This window comes from Balaenoptera physalus, assembly GCF_965194825.1.
Source record: "Balaenoptera physalus genome assembly, chromosome: 13".
In the NCBI taxonomy this organism is placed as follows: domain Eukaryota; kingdom Metazoa; phylum Chordata; class Mammalia; order Artiodactyla; family Balaenopteridae; genus Balaenoptera; species Balaenoptera physalus.
In genome coordinates this window covers 102,115,019-102,130,176 of record NC_138892.1, presented here as the reverse complement: position 1 = coordinate 102,130,176, position 15,158 = coordinate 102,115,019, and the positions used below count along the sequence as shown (strand labels likewise).

The window sequence follows — 15,158 nt, the reverse complement described above, 5'->3', positions numbered from 1 at the left end:
GCGCGCCATACCTCAGCACGGTCCTTGGCCCTCTGGCGGCAGCGCGCGTACACACACACACACACACACACACACTCACACACACACTCAGCCCTGCCGGGTCGAGTCCTCCCGGAGATGGGGTCTCGCAACCTTTCTGGGTGGCAGCCTCCGCCTCACCCCTACATTCCGCAGCCCTGGGCGACCTGTCTGGTCCCAGTAACGAGAGCACACTGCCCCCCAGTGGTCTCTGTTTGTCACACACCACCGGAGGCCACAGGGCAGGCTGAGGCAGATTAGCAGTGTGGGGACCGGAGACCAGGCAGCTCAGATGCCCCGTGGGCTGGCTCTACCTTTGTGACTGCGCTCTCCATGGTCCACGCACGAGCGCGCACCCAGCGACTGTCTCCCGCCGTGTACACCCTCAGGACAGATCACCCTGGCCCTGGCAAAGTTATGATCCAAGTCTGACACAGGGGAGTCCTGGGGACAAAGCCCCCCACGTGGGGAAGAGAACAGACGACCAGACTCTGGCTGCTGCTAGAGCCTCAGGAGTCCGGAACCCTGGCTTCTGATCCCGGCTGAGCTGATGTGACCAGAGCTAGTCTCCTTGAGCCTCAGTTTCCTCCTCTATTAAATGGGGCAAGGATGATACTGCACCCAAAGGGGTTGTGCAGATACTGGATAATACAAGGGCTTTGAAACCTGTGATGGTGCTGAGCATCCAGTCGTGAAGGAGGAGAAGACCCACGAGCCTGACTGCCGCCTTGCTCTGTCTGTCTGTCTCTCTAGGAGGGAACATTTCTCTGGGCGGGGCAGACGGTGCTTTAGCAGAGCACACACACACACACACACACACACACACACACACACACACACACACACACACACACACACACACACACACACACACACACACACACACGGACCCAGCCCTCCGCCTGCAGTGTTTGCAGGGCTCTGGACTTGGGCTGAGGGAGCTGTCACCCTGGAGTGGAGGGAGAACACGTTGCAAGCGGGTGGGAGCTGGCCTACAGGCGCCAAGGGGTGGTGCACAGACACAGGATGTGGCAAAGGCCCTGCCACTGTCCCCCGAGCCTGTGTGCTGTGTGCAGTGACACAGACACGAACCATGAAGCTGAAGACCTGCCCTGTGGAGACACAATGGCCAGAGACTTGGGGACAGAATGGGGAGACGAGCACCTTCGTTCCGTGCAGAGCCCTGGTGGGGAGGGGCCTGAATAATGACCCATTTGAGGCCCTCTGAGGTTCCCAGCCTTAGGATGGTGGTGACCCTTGTGTCATCACAGGCAGGGACACAGGGGCGCAGAAAGGAGGCTCTGGGGGCTCGCCAGGGACGGTCACACTGTAAGGAGAGGCCTGAAGCCCCTTGGAGCGGCCTTCAAAGCACCATCTCCCCCCTTTGCTGTGGGCTAGGGGCGCTGCCAAGGAGACTCCTCGGCTCTGCCCACAACCTGCTCTCCACGGCCGTGGTGGAAGCCACCAGGCTTTAATGGAGCAGGGGTTTCCTGGAAAGTTCCGTGGGTGACATTCTTCCTCTCTACGAGGTGACACCCTCTGCCCTTTGGGCTTCTGAGAGGAGTCACTGAGGATTCACAGGCTCTGTGCAGGGACGTCCCCGCGCTCCTGCACAAAGGGGACAGGGAGGGGACAGAGGCCACCTGTTCCTCCACCCACTGAGGAAGAGAAGAGCAGACAGCGGAAGCGAGAGGGGGCAGAGGGCTTGTGTATGCAGTGCTCCTTTGATTAATTCCGCCCCCCCCCCCCCCGCCCCGTCTCTGTGGGATCTCTCCTGGGGGCAGGGTCGCTTTCCTGCTCCTGCCCCTCTGGCCCGGAGCCCCACTCCCCATCCAGCAAGAGAACCTCCAGCCCTATCCATGTCCTCTTAGGGTCCAGGGAATGAGGTTAATCCATCCTGTTTCACCAAGTTTATCTGCAAACTGACATTCCAGGCTGGGGTCCTGCAGGGGAAAGGGCGGCAAGGAGGCAGGGAGCTCATGGTGGGTGTGGGGAGGGGGAATTGTCTTAGGTCCTCATTAAAAAGGAAGGGAGGGGAGCTCCCTGGTGGCCTAGTGGTTAGGATTCCGGGCTTTCCCCCTGTGGCCTGGGTTCAAGCCCTGGTAGGGGAACTGAGATCCCGTAAGTCGCGCGGTACAGACAAAAAAAAAAAAAAAAAAAAAAGGGGAAGGGGGTGTATTAGTTGTTTACTGCCATGTAACAAATCACCCCCAAACTCAGTAATTTAAGACAGTAAAGATATTATCTCACAAGTTCAGGAATCCGGAAGCAGCCTGGCCGAGTAGTTCTGGTGCGGGTCTCGTGCGGGGGTTTCTGCCACGATTTGGGCCAGGGCTGTAGGCATCTGAAGGCTGGGCTGGGCTGGAGGATCTGGTGGTGAAAAGGGTCCCTCAGGCGGCTGCCGGCCAGGGGCGTTGGTCTCTCCCCACATGGGCCTCTTCACAGGGCTGCTCATGACCTAGCAAGACGAACGCTACCATGTCTTTACAATCTAATCTGGAGAGTGACGTGCCATCCCTTCTGCTGTTTTCTGTTGGCCACAGAGCCCATGCTGGTACCGTGTCAGGGACAGCATGAGGGTGTGAGGCGAAGGAAGCAGGAATCGCGGGGGCCATGTTGCACCCCGCTATCATGGTGGGGAACGGTGCCTGAAAGAGACATAGGCCAAGGGGGGAAGAGGCCTCCCTGAGGACCTCCACCCCCAGCCCTGCCAGGGACCTGACGGCCTCCTCCAGAAGTTCTGGAGGCCAAACGAGGTCCAGAGCTTTGCCCAGTCCAGCGTGTCAGGCAAGAGGCCATACTGTGCGCCTTCAGGCCTGTGGTCACCGTTGCCGGTGTGTCCCCCGCCCCCGATCTGGTCTTCTCATCTCCACGGGGCAGGGCAGCCCCGCAAAGGTGCCTGCCTCACCTCCCCCAGCAGCCAGAGGTACTAGGCCTGGGCCCCTGCTGTTACCCCTCCCCCAAAGGAGGTGAGCTTAGCTTTCCCTGCTCGGGCCCACCCCAAGGTGGGGTTCGCCCTTTGAAGGGAGTGAGATTGGGGTGGGGATGGGTTCTATCTGCTCCACTCTGTGGCTGACAGTTTCTCCAGGGGCTGCAGGTGCCAGCTGGCTGAGCCCAGGCTGGGCTCTGAAATTTGCCTGCTCATACCTCCCATGGGGCGGGAGGCCTTGGAACCACCCTCTGAGAGTTGTAGAAAGTGGTCGTGGAACCGGGGGGAATGTGGCCTGGGTGGAGGTGATGCAGCCCTGCAGAACTCTGCTTCCCAGAGAACAGCCTCTGTGACCCCTCGCCCCTCCCCCACCCCCAAGCCCCGCCCGCACCCGCTTTGCCGAGGCTGCGGAGGGTGCCGCCGCAGCTGTTCTGGTGAGGAGGCCGCCACAGGACTGCACCTGGGGCTTCCAACCTCCCTGCTCCGCGGGCGGCCCCACCCCTCCTCCCACAGCCTGGTCCCCGACATTCTGTCAGCAGCCTGGGTGCTGGCTGCCCTCTGTCTCCATCTCTTGCTCCCTCCTTGGTCTCCCCCCGCACCTCCAGCCTGGAGACAAAATACAAGCAGCAAAAATAGCTTTGTTTCAGGGACCAGGAGACTTCTGGAAACCCCCATGCGCCGTGCCTACCGTCATATAATGGGGCAGAGAGCTTAACTTCGGTTTCTTCTTCTGTAAAATGAGGATAGTAATACGTGCTGAAAAGGTCTGGCATGTGCTAATGTATGTGAAAGTGCTTTGAAAATGGAAAATCTCTCTATAGATGTGAGGGATCCTGGGGATGCCGAGCCTCAGAAGCCCCAGACGAGGTCACTGGCCTCCTACCCCTCCATTGCTGTGGGAGAAGACTTCCCGCCTCCTCATCCTGGCCTTTTTTTTTTTTAAATTGAAGTATAGTTGATTTACAATATTATATTAGTCTCAGGTGTACAGCATAGTGATTCAATATTTTTAGAGATTATACTCCATTTAAAGTTATTACAAAATGATGGCTATATTTCCCTGTGCTGTACAATAGGTTCTTGTTGCTTCTTTATTTTATACATAGTAGTTTGTATCTCTTAACCACCTACCCCTATCTTGCCCTTCCCCCTTCATCCTGGCCTTTCTTTTTTTTTTTTTTTTTTTTAATTTATTTTATTTATTTATTTTTGGCTGCGTTGGGTCTTCGTTGCTGGGCGCCGGCATTCTCTAACTGCTGCGAGCTGGGGCTACTCTTTGGTGCGGTGCGCGGGCTTCTCACTGTGGTGGTTTCTCTTGTTGTGGAGCATGGGCTCTAGGCACACGGCTTCAACAGTTGTGGCACATGGGCTCAGTAGTTGTGTCTCTTGGGCTCTAGAGCACAGGCTCAGTAATTGTGGTGCACGGGCTTAGTTGCTCCGCGGCATGTGGGATCTTCACGGACCAGGGCTCAAACCTGTGTCCCCTGCATTGGCAGGCAGATTCTTAACCACTGTGCCCTCCTGGCCTTTCTTAACGCAGAGGAGAGGCAGTAGGGTGAGGGGGACCATCCAGGGATTAGGGGCCAAGCAGGTAAGTTCAAATCCTAGTGCCATCAGGTGTAGTTACTAGCTTTGTGACTGTTAGCGATTCTCTGAAACTTTTCAAGCCTCAGTTTCCTCATCTGTATGGTCTGGAAAATAATACTTATGCCCGATCATTGTTGTAAGGATTAAATAAAATACACAACCATATAAAGCACACAGCAGTTCTAAATGTTCAATATAAACTTGCTGTCTCTTCCCCTTTTCTTTTCCTGCTTGAAAACCCCAGAGGGAGGCATTGGTTCCTGGGAACCCATCTTCACAGGCAGTCACAGGCCACAGACCCAAGAGCTGGGTGGAACTGATGTACCAGATGGACTGGACATCAGTACCAGTACATCACACCGTCCATCTGGTACATCAGTTGCAAACTGGTGGGCCCTGAGCTAGATCCAGCCCTTGGAATGCTTTGTGTGATTTATTCAGTGTTAGAACAAAACACAAAATTAGTTGCCAACATTAAAATTAGGAGATATTACATAAATGTCTGGTTTCCCACCTTCTCTTGAAATTTTGGCAGAGCTGGCGACTCTGGGTTCACGTTCTGGTACAACCTCTACTGTCAGCTCAGCTGGAGCTGTGTGGTTCGTAGCTGCCCTCATTAGCTGAGGCAGGGCCTCTGTTTACCTCAGTCCTCACCCCTCCCTATTGTTTACTACCAGCTTTTCTCAGTTATAGTGCCTAGCAGGCTCCTATAGGCATTTAAATCTGTGAGCCTTTCTATAGCCCCTCTGCATTCATTCATTCAGAAAGTATTCAACAGCCAGGGGCTGGGGGGAGGGGGGAACAGAGAGTTTGCGTTTAAGAGGGACAGAGTTTCAGTGGGGGAAGATGAAAAAGTTCTGGAGATGGGTGGTGGTGAAGGTTGTACGATAACATGAACGTACTTAATGGCATAGAACTGAACACTTAAAAATGGTTAAAATGGTAAATTGTATGGGATGTATCTATGACCACCATATATTTAAAATCAATCAATATCAATACAACTTAATATTTTAAAAAATATTCGACAAGTATTAAGAGTCTACCAGGCCCCAGGCTCTCTGCTGGGTGCTAAGTAAGACAGACGCGGTCACCACTGTAGCCCGTGAGACAGACACTAAACAATGATTTCATAATTGTTTCACTTAGATAAGTGCTTCCAAGGGAGAAGCCGCACAGGGTACTGGGAGGTCTTACCACAAGTGAACCTTCATTCAACTGGGGCGCCTGAGCAGCCTTCTCAGACTATGAGGAGGGGTCATGGGGAAGGTGAGGGTGTGGAGCAAGGTACAAACAGCCAATCCTGCCCCTGGGGTGGGTGTGCTGTTCCTCACCCCACAACCCTCACCTCTGGACCACCCGCCTCCAGGCTTCTTTCAGGGGAGAAATCAACTTCAGTCTCATTCCAGCCTCTGTTATGTTGAATTTTCTTTCACTGAGAGCAGAGCCCAGCGTTTACTGATCTATGCTTCCCGCGGAAGCCTTTCTCAACCTCCCAGTTGAAATAAGGTTCCCCGTGACAAGCTGTCCCAACATTCTGTGCTCCTCCCTTTGTAGCACTTATCCAGTTACGATGGAATTATTAAATGTTTAGTGTCCGTGTCACCATGTCTAGCTTACTTAACATCACACCCACGGGCCCCAGCAGAGTGCCTTGGGCTGGTAAACACTGCACATTTGTTGAATATACAAATGAATGGAGAGAACTGGGCCAGGTCAGGGGTTATGGTCTTAAATGCCTACAGGAGCCTGCTCAGTCATGTAAATGAGAAAAGCAGGAAGGATGTTTGCATTCCTGCCTGAAGGAGGACACACACTCTCCCTTGAAGGACACGCCTTAGGGGTTGCACCTAATACTTGCTCTTATATCCATTAACCAAAACCGAGTCATTTAGCCATACCCAGCTGCAAGGGAGGCTGGGAAAAATAACTTAAATCTGGGCAACAATGAGCTCAGCTAAAAATCGAGGGTTCTATTACTAAGGAAGAAGGAGAAAACAGATTTGGGGGACAACTAAAGGTCTGTCTGTGCAGAGAGAGAGCTAAGAACTGAAGAGTGGATACAAGTTTTCCAGTTTGGTGATTCTCAATGTGTGGCCCATGGGGGGTCCCTGAGACCCTTTTGGGGAGGGGGTGTTGCCAGGTCAAACCATTTTCATAAAAATAATAGGACATTATTTGCCTTTGTCACTATGTTGACATTACAGTGATGTTGCAAAATCTGGGTTAGACTGCTGCCTTAGCACGAATCAAGGTCATGGTGTCAAACCATGCTATGGTCATTGTGCTCTCTACCGCCAGGCACTTGCAGTAAAAAAAGAAGAAAAAAATTAATGCTAGTTTCACTTTAGAATGCACTTGATGAAGCAGTAAATATATATTAATTGTATTAACTCTCAACCCCTGGGTACACTGTGTTATGAAATGAGAAGTACCAGAAAGCGCTTTGGCTGCAAATAAAGCACAATGGTTGTATCAATAGAAACACTCGTATTAATAGCTGGAGTTGCAAGCTGAACTAGCCACTTTTGTTCGTAGTAAGGGAATGCCGTGATGACACGCGCATGTTGGAAGGACCACTCAGGCTGCTGTGCAGAGGATGGCCTGGAGGAAGGTAGACTGGAGAGGCCAGGAGGCCAGTGAGGAGGCAGGAGCTGTGGTCCAGGCGAAGGATGATGGTGGCACCGTGGACTGGAGTGGTGGTGGAGGGCAGAGTGACTTGGACAGACTTCAGAGCTGCTTAGGAGGTAACTTCCAGGGGAATTGGTAAATAAATACATGGGAGGGGGCGGGTGAGGAAGGAGTCAGAGATTACACCCAGCTCCTTGGGCTTGAGCAGCTTGGTGGATGGTGGAGCCCTCATAGAGTGGGAAACTTGAACAAGAAGTAGGTTTGGAGGGCAGTACTATTCAGGGGATGAGTTTAGTTTGGGATGCGTTGAGTTTGCTATGTCTGATGAACATCCAAACGGAGAAACCCAATGGGCAGACGGATACCCCCATTCGGCGCTCATGAGAGATCTGGGCCAGAGAGAAACATTTGAGGATTGGCCGTGGACGAAGGCCCAGAGGAAAGGAGCCTGGTCCATGGTCACTCTGGGTGTCTGAAATGCCTCAGCCCAGGCCCTTTCTGCTACACGGGCCCAACTATAATGCCCCTGGGGAGGGAGCCCCAGAAGCCCCCCCGGAACAAATGTCCTCAGGGTCCTGGAGCCAGGGGCTGTGTGGGGCTGACCACAGCGGCTATCGTAGGCCCTCTATCTCCCCCCCTCCCACGTCTGCTTTCCCTGAAGCCCAGGCCAGACTGTAGTATCACTGATACAATCTTTTTCTTGCCACCCAATGAAAAGCACAGTGACGCTTGTTCTCGCCACTCAATGAGAAGCGCAGTGACACTCTGGGCTCCGGCCGGGTTCTGCTGATTTTTTTCCCTTGACTTTGCCATTTTCATTTTGACAACTTCCCCAAGAGGCAGGGGGTGGGGACCCCAGCCCCAGGTGGTGACGTTGGGGGCTGGCCCAGGTCTGGGGCGTGGACGAGCTCACTACCAGGCTTCCTGTGTCTCCGGTTTAGCACATCTCTGCAGAAGTAACAGGCACTCTCCCCGGTGGGCGCCTGCTCCCAACACTCACATAGACGCACCTGTGCAAGAAGCAGAGGGGAAGGGAGACCCAGGCCCAGAGGTAAGAGGGACAGACAGGGCTTCCTTCCTTCCCGAGGGGCGGGGAAGCGGAGAGGAATGTGGCAGAAGATGGGTTGGATTTCCAGGTCTCTGCCCACAGCTCTGACCACCTTCTCTTGCATTTCATGAGCATTGATCTCCCCTTGGAAATGGGAGCTTGCAGAGGCCGGGGATTACACCACACTTCTCTCCGCAGTCCCACGGCGCACAGCTCAGTTCCCGGAGCGGAAGGGTGTTGACTCGGAAGGGTGACTCCGAGAGCAGAGAAGGAATGGGTGCTCAAGTGCCCCGGGCTGAGAAAGGCCACTAGTCATGGGCAGTGGAGGAGATGAAGACAGGGAGAGGGGAAAAGAAGAAGACAAGAGGGAAGGAGGGATGGGAAAGACATAAAAATGATCAACAAATATTAAGGAGGGAGGAGGCCTAGAAAAAAGAAAGGAAAAGAGAAAACAAAATCAAAGCAAGAAAAAGAGAAAGAGAAGTAGAATCTGGTCTAGAGACAACTCTCCCCCAAAATTAATTTTCCCAATGACCCAATCACCAAAAACTCACACCAGAACTCATACTTGCAGCATTTCATAAGCTGTGTGATTGATGTAGCCTCCATCGACTCCGTTTATGTGTTTCTACACTTTTGTGTACTTTTTGTGCATTTTTAGGATTTTTGAACAATATGTCTAAAGGCACTTCCACTTTAATTAGCTTTAAAATGATTAATGAAGCAGTGGAAAGGTAAAATTCCCAGAAAGGGTTGAAACTGAGCTCTTCGGTATGACACGCTGTAAAAGTGACAGATACGTATTTTTAGGCCACGACATCATTAGAAAAATTGGTTCTAAGGAATTGGTTTTAGGTGTCTCAGCTGCTCTGGAAAAGGAGGCTAGTGGGGGTTAGAAAAGGATTTGCAGACCCTCCCCGGGCTTGGTGGGCGTGTGTGATGGGGGGGCACGCAGGAGGTGATACCCCTCAAGTGGGATGCCCTGAGGACCCCAGCCTTCTGCTTCCATGCCCTGGGTCCTTTCCTCTTTCCTGAGGCCTCCCTGGCCTCCAGCCGTGTTCCCTGAGTGTCCTCTGTCCTCCCTTCCTGGCTGGATTCTGGGCGAGGGGCCTCCCTCCCCACGGTCAGATCCCTCAAAATAGAAAGGCCCCGTTCTCGCTAATTCAGAGATTTCACTCTGGGTGGGATAGCTCTTCCTGAACGTCCTGCTCTTGTGGCGTGACTTTTTCGGGGTGCGAGGCTGAGGGTAGAACCTGATGGGGGAGGTCACCGCACCACATGTTCTGGCAAACAATTTCTTGCGCTGTGCAGGCTCTGGGCTCGACCAAAATGGCCGCCCTCGTCACCTCCGATGAAAGGGTTCCCAGAGGGCCGGGTCAGAGAGAACCCCGGGCTGTTTCCCTCCTTCAGCGTGGCGGCCCTTAGGTAGAAGAGGCCCCCCTGGGATAGAAACTCCCCCCACCGACCGGTTTGGGGCAGAAGCCCCTCAGCCCTGGGGCCCTGATCCTGGCCACGGTGGTGTCCGCCACGCAGCTGGAGAGCAAGGCCCCGGCGCGCTGTAGACCCTCAATGAGCGCTGGTTGAATGAACTACCTCCGATGAGGGTGGGTGTCGGGGAGGAGCAGGCGGGGGCCTGGGTTTGTGGGCTCCGAGGCTGGGGACTGTTCTGCACCTTTCGGGGGATTGTGGTAGGAGGGGGGCTGCGCTCTCCCCACGTGGGCGGCAGAGGCAAAGGAGAGGATGGCGGAGGTTGCAGCCAGGGAACCACAAGGGTCCCTCAGAGGGACCACGTCTCTAGGAAGTCAGTTCCTGTGAAGCCGGGAGCAGCACGCGGGCGCGTGCGGTGGAGGCCGCACCCCGCGGCGGGGCTGGAGGGGGCTGCCGGGGGCCGCGGGGAGGAGATGAAAGTGCCTGCGGGACCACAGACGGGCGCTGCGGCGGGGATGCGCCCTCCTGCTCCCCCCGAGCCTCGCTCCTCAGCCCAGCCCGGGCCGGGGAGCCTCGGGGCGCCGAGGGTGTGTGGTGCCTTGCCACTTTGGCCTCGCCTCGCCTCTCTTTGGGTGTCCTGCTCCGGGCGTGGGTCTGGCCTCTCAGAATTTCCTTCGCTTCCCCTCCGCCCCTACCTTGTTTGTACGACCCTGGGCTTTGTGTGTGATCGTGGGCTGTGTGAAGTGCAGCTGCTGCTTCAATGAGCTGCTCTGGGTCTCGCCCTGCCGCCCTCTTTCCCACCCATCCTCCCGTCATCTTCCCTTGGGGTTTCTGTGTGTTTCTCTGAACCTGTCCTTTCCCTTTTCTTTTTTTTTTTTTTTTTAATATTTATTAATTTAATTAATTTATTTATTTTGGCTGCACTGGATCTTTGTTGTGGCATGCGTGTGGGATCTAGTTCCCCGACCAGGGATCGAACCCAGGCCCCCTGCATTGGGAATGCGGAGTCTTACCCACTGGACCACCAGGGAAGTCCCTGTCCGTTTCCCTTTGTCCAGCCTGCAGCCATCTCCCTGGCATCCGCCCCTGGGCTCCAGGCTGTGTTCTGCAGGCTCCCTTCACACGGAGGCTTGTGGAAGCCTGCATCCCTGCCAGAGGCCTGGATGCCGGTTTCCAGGCCAGAAGGGCCTAGAGACTAGTGGCAGCTGGAGAGAGGAGGGATGCCAAAGGAGAAGAGGCAAGGGGCTCTCAAGGTGAGCCCAGGAGAGCCAGACTTGCCTCCCGGTGTCCGAGGCACAGAGGAAGGGGCACACGGATGCAGGGAGTTGAAGGTGGAGGCATCAGCGTGGGGAAGCATAGGTGCAGGAATGCACAGATGTGAGCAGAGAAACAGGGAGAGAGAGAGGAGCCAGGGCCTCGGGGACCAGCGGGCCCTCCCAGCCGCTCTCAGGGGCTGTGGTGCACAGGATGCTACTGTACGGGGCGGAGCGCCTCTGGGGAGGCTGAGGATGTGGAAATCAAAGGCCAGCTCTCTGAGGCAGCAGCGGAAGCCCCAGGCACCAAAGCAAACAGCAGCTGGAAACCCAGAGCCTCCTACACCAAGCTGAGCCCTGGGGTGGTTTGGGGCAGCGCAGGGAGCTGGTGGCGAGAGGTGGCCCTTGCACAGACCCCAGGATCACCGAGTGGGGAAGAAAAAATGACCACCATTTGGGGAGAGGCAAGAATGTCCCCAACCTTGCTCAGGCATCTAGGCTGACTTTGGACCCCAGGGAAGGGCTATCCCACATGCAGACTCCTTCACTCTCTGCTCACCAAGGACACGGTGAGTCTGGGGTGGCGGCAGTGGGACCCGCCCTCAGATGTAAGCGCGCCCTGCCCTACGCTTTCACCCCAGCCTTCCCCTCTGTGCCTCCATGGCCTAGGCCAACTTGCAAAACAACTGCACCCGTGACTAGCCTCCCTCTTCCTTTCCTGGAAACCTTCTTCCTGACCTCTTCTCTTCCTATTTCCCTGGTTTAAAAAAAATCTATCAAGTTCCCACCATGAGTTAGGCCCTGGATAGTTCCCCTTTCAGGCAGATGGAGCAACAGGAGGGGGCTTTCCCCCTGCCCCCCAAACCTCATGAGGAGGACCAAGCCCTCAGCACCCATCTGAGTGCTACATCCTTATCATGGATCAGTGCCCAACAGGAAACAGAATGCATCTCAGATGGTTCAAGACCATCTGCAGAAAGAGGCGTGGACAGGGGCCCAAACAGCATGTTGAGGCACCAGATACCAGTAGGAAGAGGCAGAGTCTTGAAGGGGAAAGGGCCAACCTGATGTTTCTAGAACCCAGTGAGCGTTTGAGCTGTGGTTAGGGGGCCATCTGACAGAAGCTGTAGTCGCCAGGGGAGGGAGCGGGGAGAGAGGGAATACAGCCATTGCCAGAAAGTATGCCCAGAGCCGGGAGAGAGTAAGGATAAAATACCCCAGCCTCTCTCCCGGGCCCTCCCATCTCTTGTGGGTGCAACCCCAACCAGGAGCTGGAGGGTGAGGGAGCCGGCGTGACACGCTGTGTAAGGTGTGTAGCAGTCAGCCTCCTCGTGGAAAGCAGGGCAGAGAGGATGGAGCGTGCCTGGGGGGGATGCGCACGAGACTAGGTGGCGTGGATGCGGATGATTGGGCTTCATTCAGGCCAGGCTTGGGTGGGTGCAGACCCTTCAGTGACCCATTTTAGTAACAGAATTAACATGTTGAGTACAGAAAAAAGGAATCAGTAATTTCCCCTCTTCTGTTCAATTCAATTTGGTTTAAGTTACCCAAACACATCCCGAGACCCTTCTCTGTGCTCCAGCTGGTGCCAGTGGCAGCATTGCTGGCTGGACCATCACCTCTAACCCAGAGGAGATCAAGGTGGTGGAGGAGAGGTGGGAACCCAAGTCATTGCACCCGAAGGTAGAAGGTGGGACGTGCCCAAGGGGGTGTCAAGTTCAGAGTGGAAGGCTGTGGGAGTTCAGAGGGGGCAGATCACTGCAAAGGTGGTCTCGAGGGAGAGAAAGACCAGGCAGTGGGGAGAGAAAAGTAGGTCTGGATGCACAAACTCTGGGCCAGGTGCATGCCGACACTGCCCGCGAAGGCCGTCTATGCTCTGAGGCCCGTTTACAGCCTGGGCCTGGAGTTCAAAGACACTTTTCTTTAAATTGCAGTATAGTTGATTTACAATGTTGTGTTAGCTTCTGCTGTACAGCAAAGTGATTCGGATACATGTATATATATATACATATACATTCTTTTTCATATTCTTTTCCATTATGGTTAATTACAGGATACTGAATATAGTTCCCTGTGTTACACAATAGGACCTTGTTGTTTATCCATTCTGTATATAATAGTTTGCATCTGCTAATCCCAAACTCCCAATCCAACCCTCCCCCACCCCACTCGAAGACACTCGAGCCTGCCCCTGCCTGCCTTCCAGGCACTGTCTGGTGGCCTTCCTTTAGTCTCTACTTCCTCCATGTCATCTATCTGGTCCCGTTACCACATCAAACTTCCTAAAGCTCTACAAAGACCACTCACATTGCCGCTCAAATAAACAGCAGCGACTCCCAGTGGCCTGCAGAGCCGAGCCCTAACTCTCTAGCCTGCCTCTGAAGATTCAAGGTCAGGTTCCACGCTCCTTCCCATGTCACCCCCCACTACTTCCCTCCACAGCCCCCTGACCTTGCACATGGCAGTGGGATGCCCCTCCCCTTTCCTTTCCAGCTAGCTCAGTGTTTTCAGACTTGAGTGTGCATCAGTCGCCCAGAGGTTTGCGAAAACACAGACGGCTGGACACACCCCCAGCTTCTGATTCAGCAGGTCTGGGGTGGACCCGAGAGTTTGCCTTTCTCACATGTTCTCAGGTATCAGCCACTGCTCATGACCTGTGACCACACGCTGAGAATCACTGCTCCAACCCAGTGCCGCCCATTCCTTGAGGCCCGTTCAGAGCCTTTCTGCGACCCCCTCCTCCACAGCCTTGTCTGTCTTCCAAGCCCACAGAAACTCTGAAACATCATCTTTCTCCTTGTCCCACTCAGAGGCCTCATAGGGTCGGTCTGACAGTGAGCAGGGAATTGCCCTCTGCTCTTTCTCTGACCGCATCACTCGCACTGAATCAGGCCCCAAGTCCTGGCAGTTTTATTTTATTTTTTAAATATTTATTTATTTATTTATTTGGGCTGTGCTGGGTCTTAGTTGCGGCATGCGGGATCTTTAGGTGCGGCATGCGGGATCTTTAGGTGCGGCATGCGGACTTCTTAGTTGTGGCATGCATGCGGGATCTAGTTCCCAGACCAGGGACCAAACCTGGGCCCCCTGCATTGGGAGCGTGGAGTCTTACCCACTGGACCACGAGGGAAGTCCCAGTCCTGGGAGTTTTAATTCAGAACTCTTCCCTCAAGTCCCTCTCTCTGAGTTCAGGCCTCATCTTCTCTCACCAGGATTCTTGAAATCCTGCCTCCAGGGCTTGACCTCCTCCAACTCATTGTTTGCTCAGCAGCTGAAGACATCTATCTTGTAAATCTACTCCTGTCCTTCTCTAAGTAAAGCTCCCTAGCGCCCAGGGTCAAGTCCCAGCCTCCCAGTAAGGCACTCAAGGACCTTCATGACTTGGCTTGGCTCCCTGGTCCTAGTCCCAATTTACCACCTTCTCCGAGAATCCGTTTCTGGTCCCACCTGGCAGAGAACCCACCCCTGGCCTCAGCACAGCATGTGTGGCGCGTCCAGTGGGTGTCTTGTTAGAGATCTGCATGTCTAGATCCTGGCCTGGCTGTCCAGGTCCTGAAGGGATCCCAGGCCAGGTGAATGCCTGCTGACTGATGACTGGTGTCTCCCCCAGGCCCTGCCTTTTCTTTGGGGGAAGGCCCAGGTCCCTGCCTGCCTCAGCAAAGCCACAATGGACCCTGGAACCTCTCTTAGGCACCTGTTCCTGGTGCTGCAACTGGGTGAGTGCTCAGACTTGGAGTCTGGGTGCAGGTGGCCTGGGAGGAGGGGCTGATTGGGAAATGCAATGGGGCGGGGGGGGGGATGAGGCGGAGGCAGGGCAGCCACACCCTCGAGGCCTGACCCCCTGTTTTTCTACCTAGTGATGCTCCCAGCCGGCACTCAGGGGAAAAAAGTGGTGCTGGGTAAGGCAGGAGACCTCGCAGAGCTGCCCTGCAAAGCTTACCAGAATAAGAACCTGCCCTTCAGCTGGAAAAATTCTAACCAGATCAAGATTCTGGGGCGTCATGGCTCCTTCTTGCACAAAGGTAGGCTGGTCCCACTCCCCGTTCAGAGAGAAAAGCCTCAGGGATTGAACACCTCTGGTGTCAGAGCCCAGCTCCTAGTAAACTCTGGGATCCTGGAGGTTCCAGCTGAGAGTCTCAGGGACTCTCCAAGTCCAGAGCCTCCCTCTGCCAGCTCCTGGTGGGCTGGGGAATGGCTTCTGGTGGTCTATTATAATTTCATTATTTTAATGGATATTAGAAAAATAACTATCATATAAAACCCA

The 15,158-nt window shown here is 54.4% G+C and overlaps 1 protein-coding gene across 1 annotated transcript in view; it reads left to right on the top strand.

Moving 5' to 3' along the window:
- The first annotated feature begins 8,189 nt into the window (after positions 1 to 8,189).
- The window catches only part of CD4 (CD4 molecule), a 37,592-nt gene continuing 30,623 nt past the window's right edge, over positions 8,190 to 15,158 (top strand). Inside the window, exons 1-3 of the mRNA XM_082420279.1 lie at positions 8,190 to 8,216; positions 14,505 to 14,610; positions 14,752 to 14,916. Of these exons, the coding sequence (XP_082276405.1) occupies positions 14,562 to 14,610; positions 14,752 to 14,916 (214 nt within the window). The 5' untranslated portion in view covers positions 8,190 to 8,216; positions 14,505 to 14,561. The remainder of the gene's footprint in view (positions 8,217 to 14,504; positions 14,611 to 14,751; positions 14,917 to 15,158) is intronic.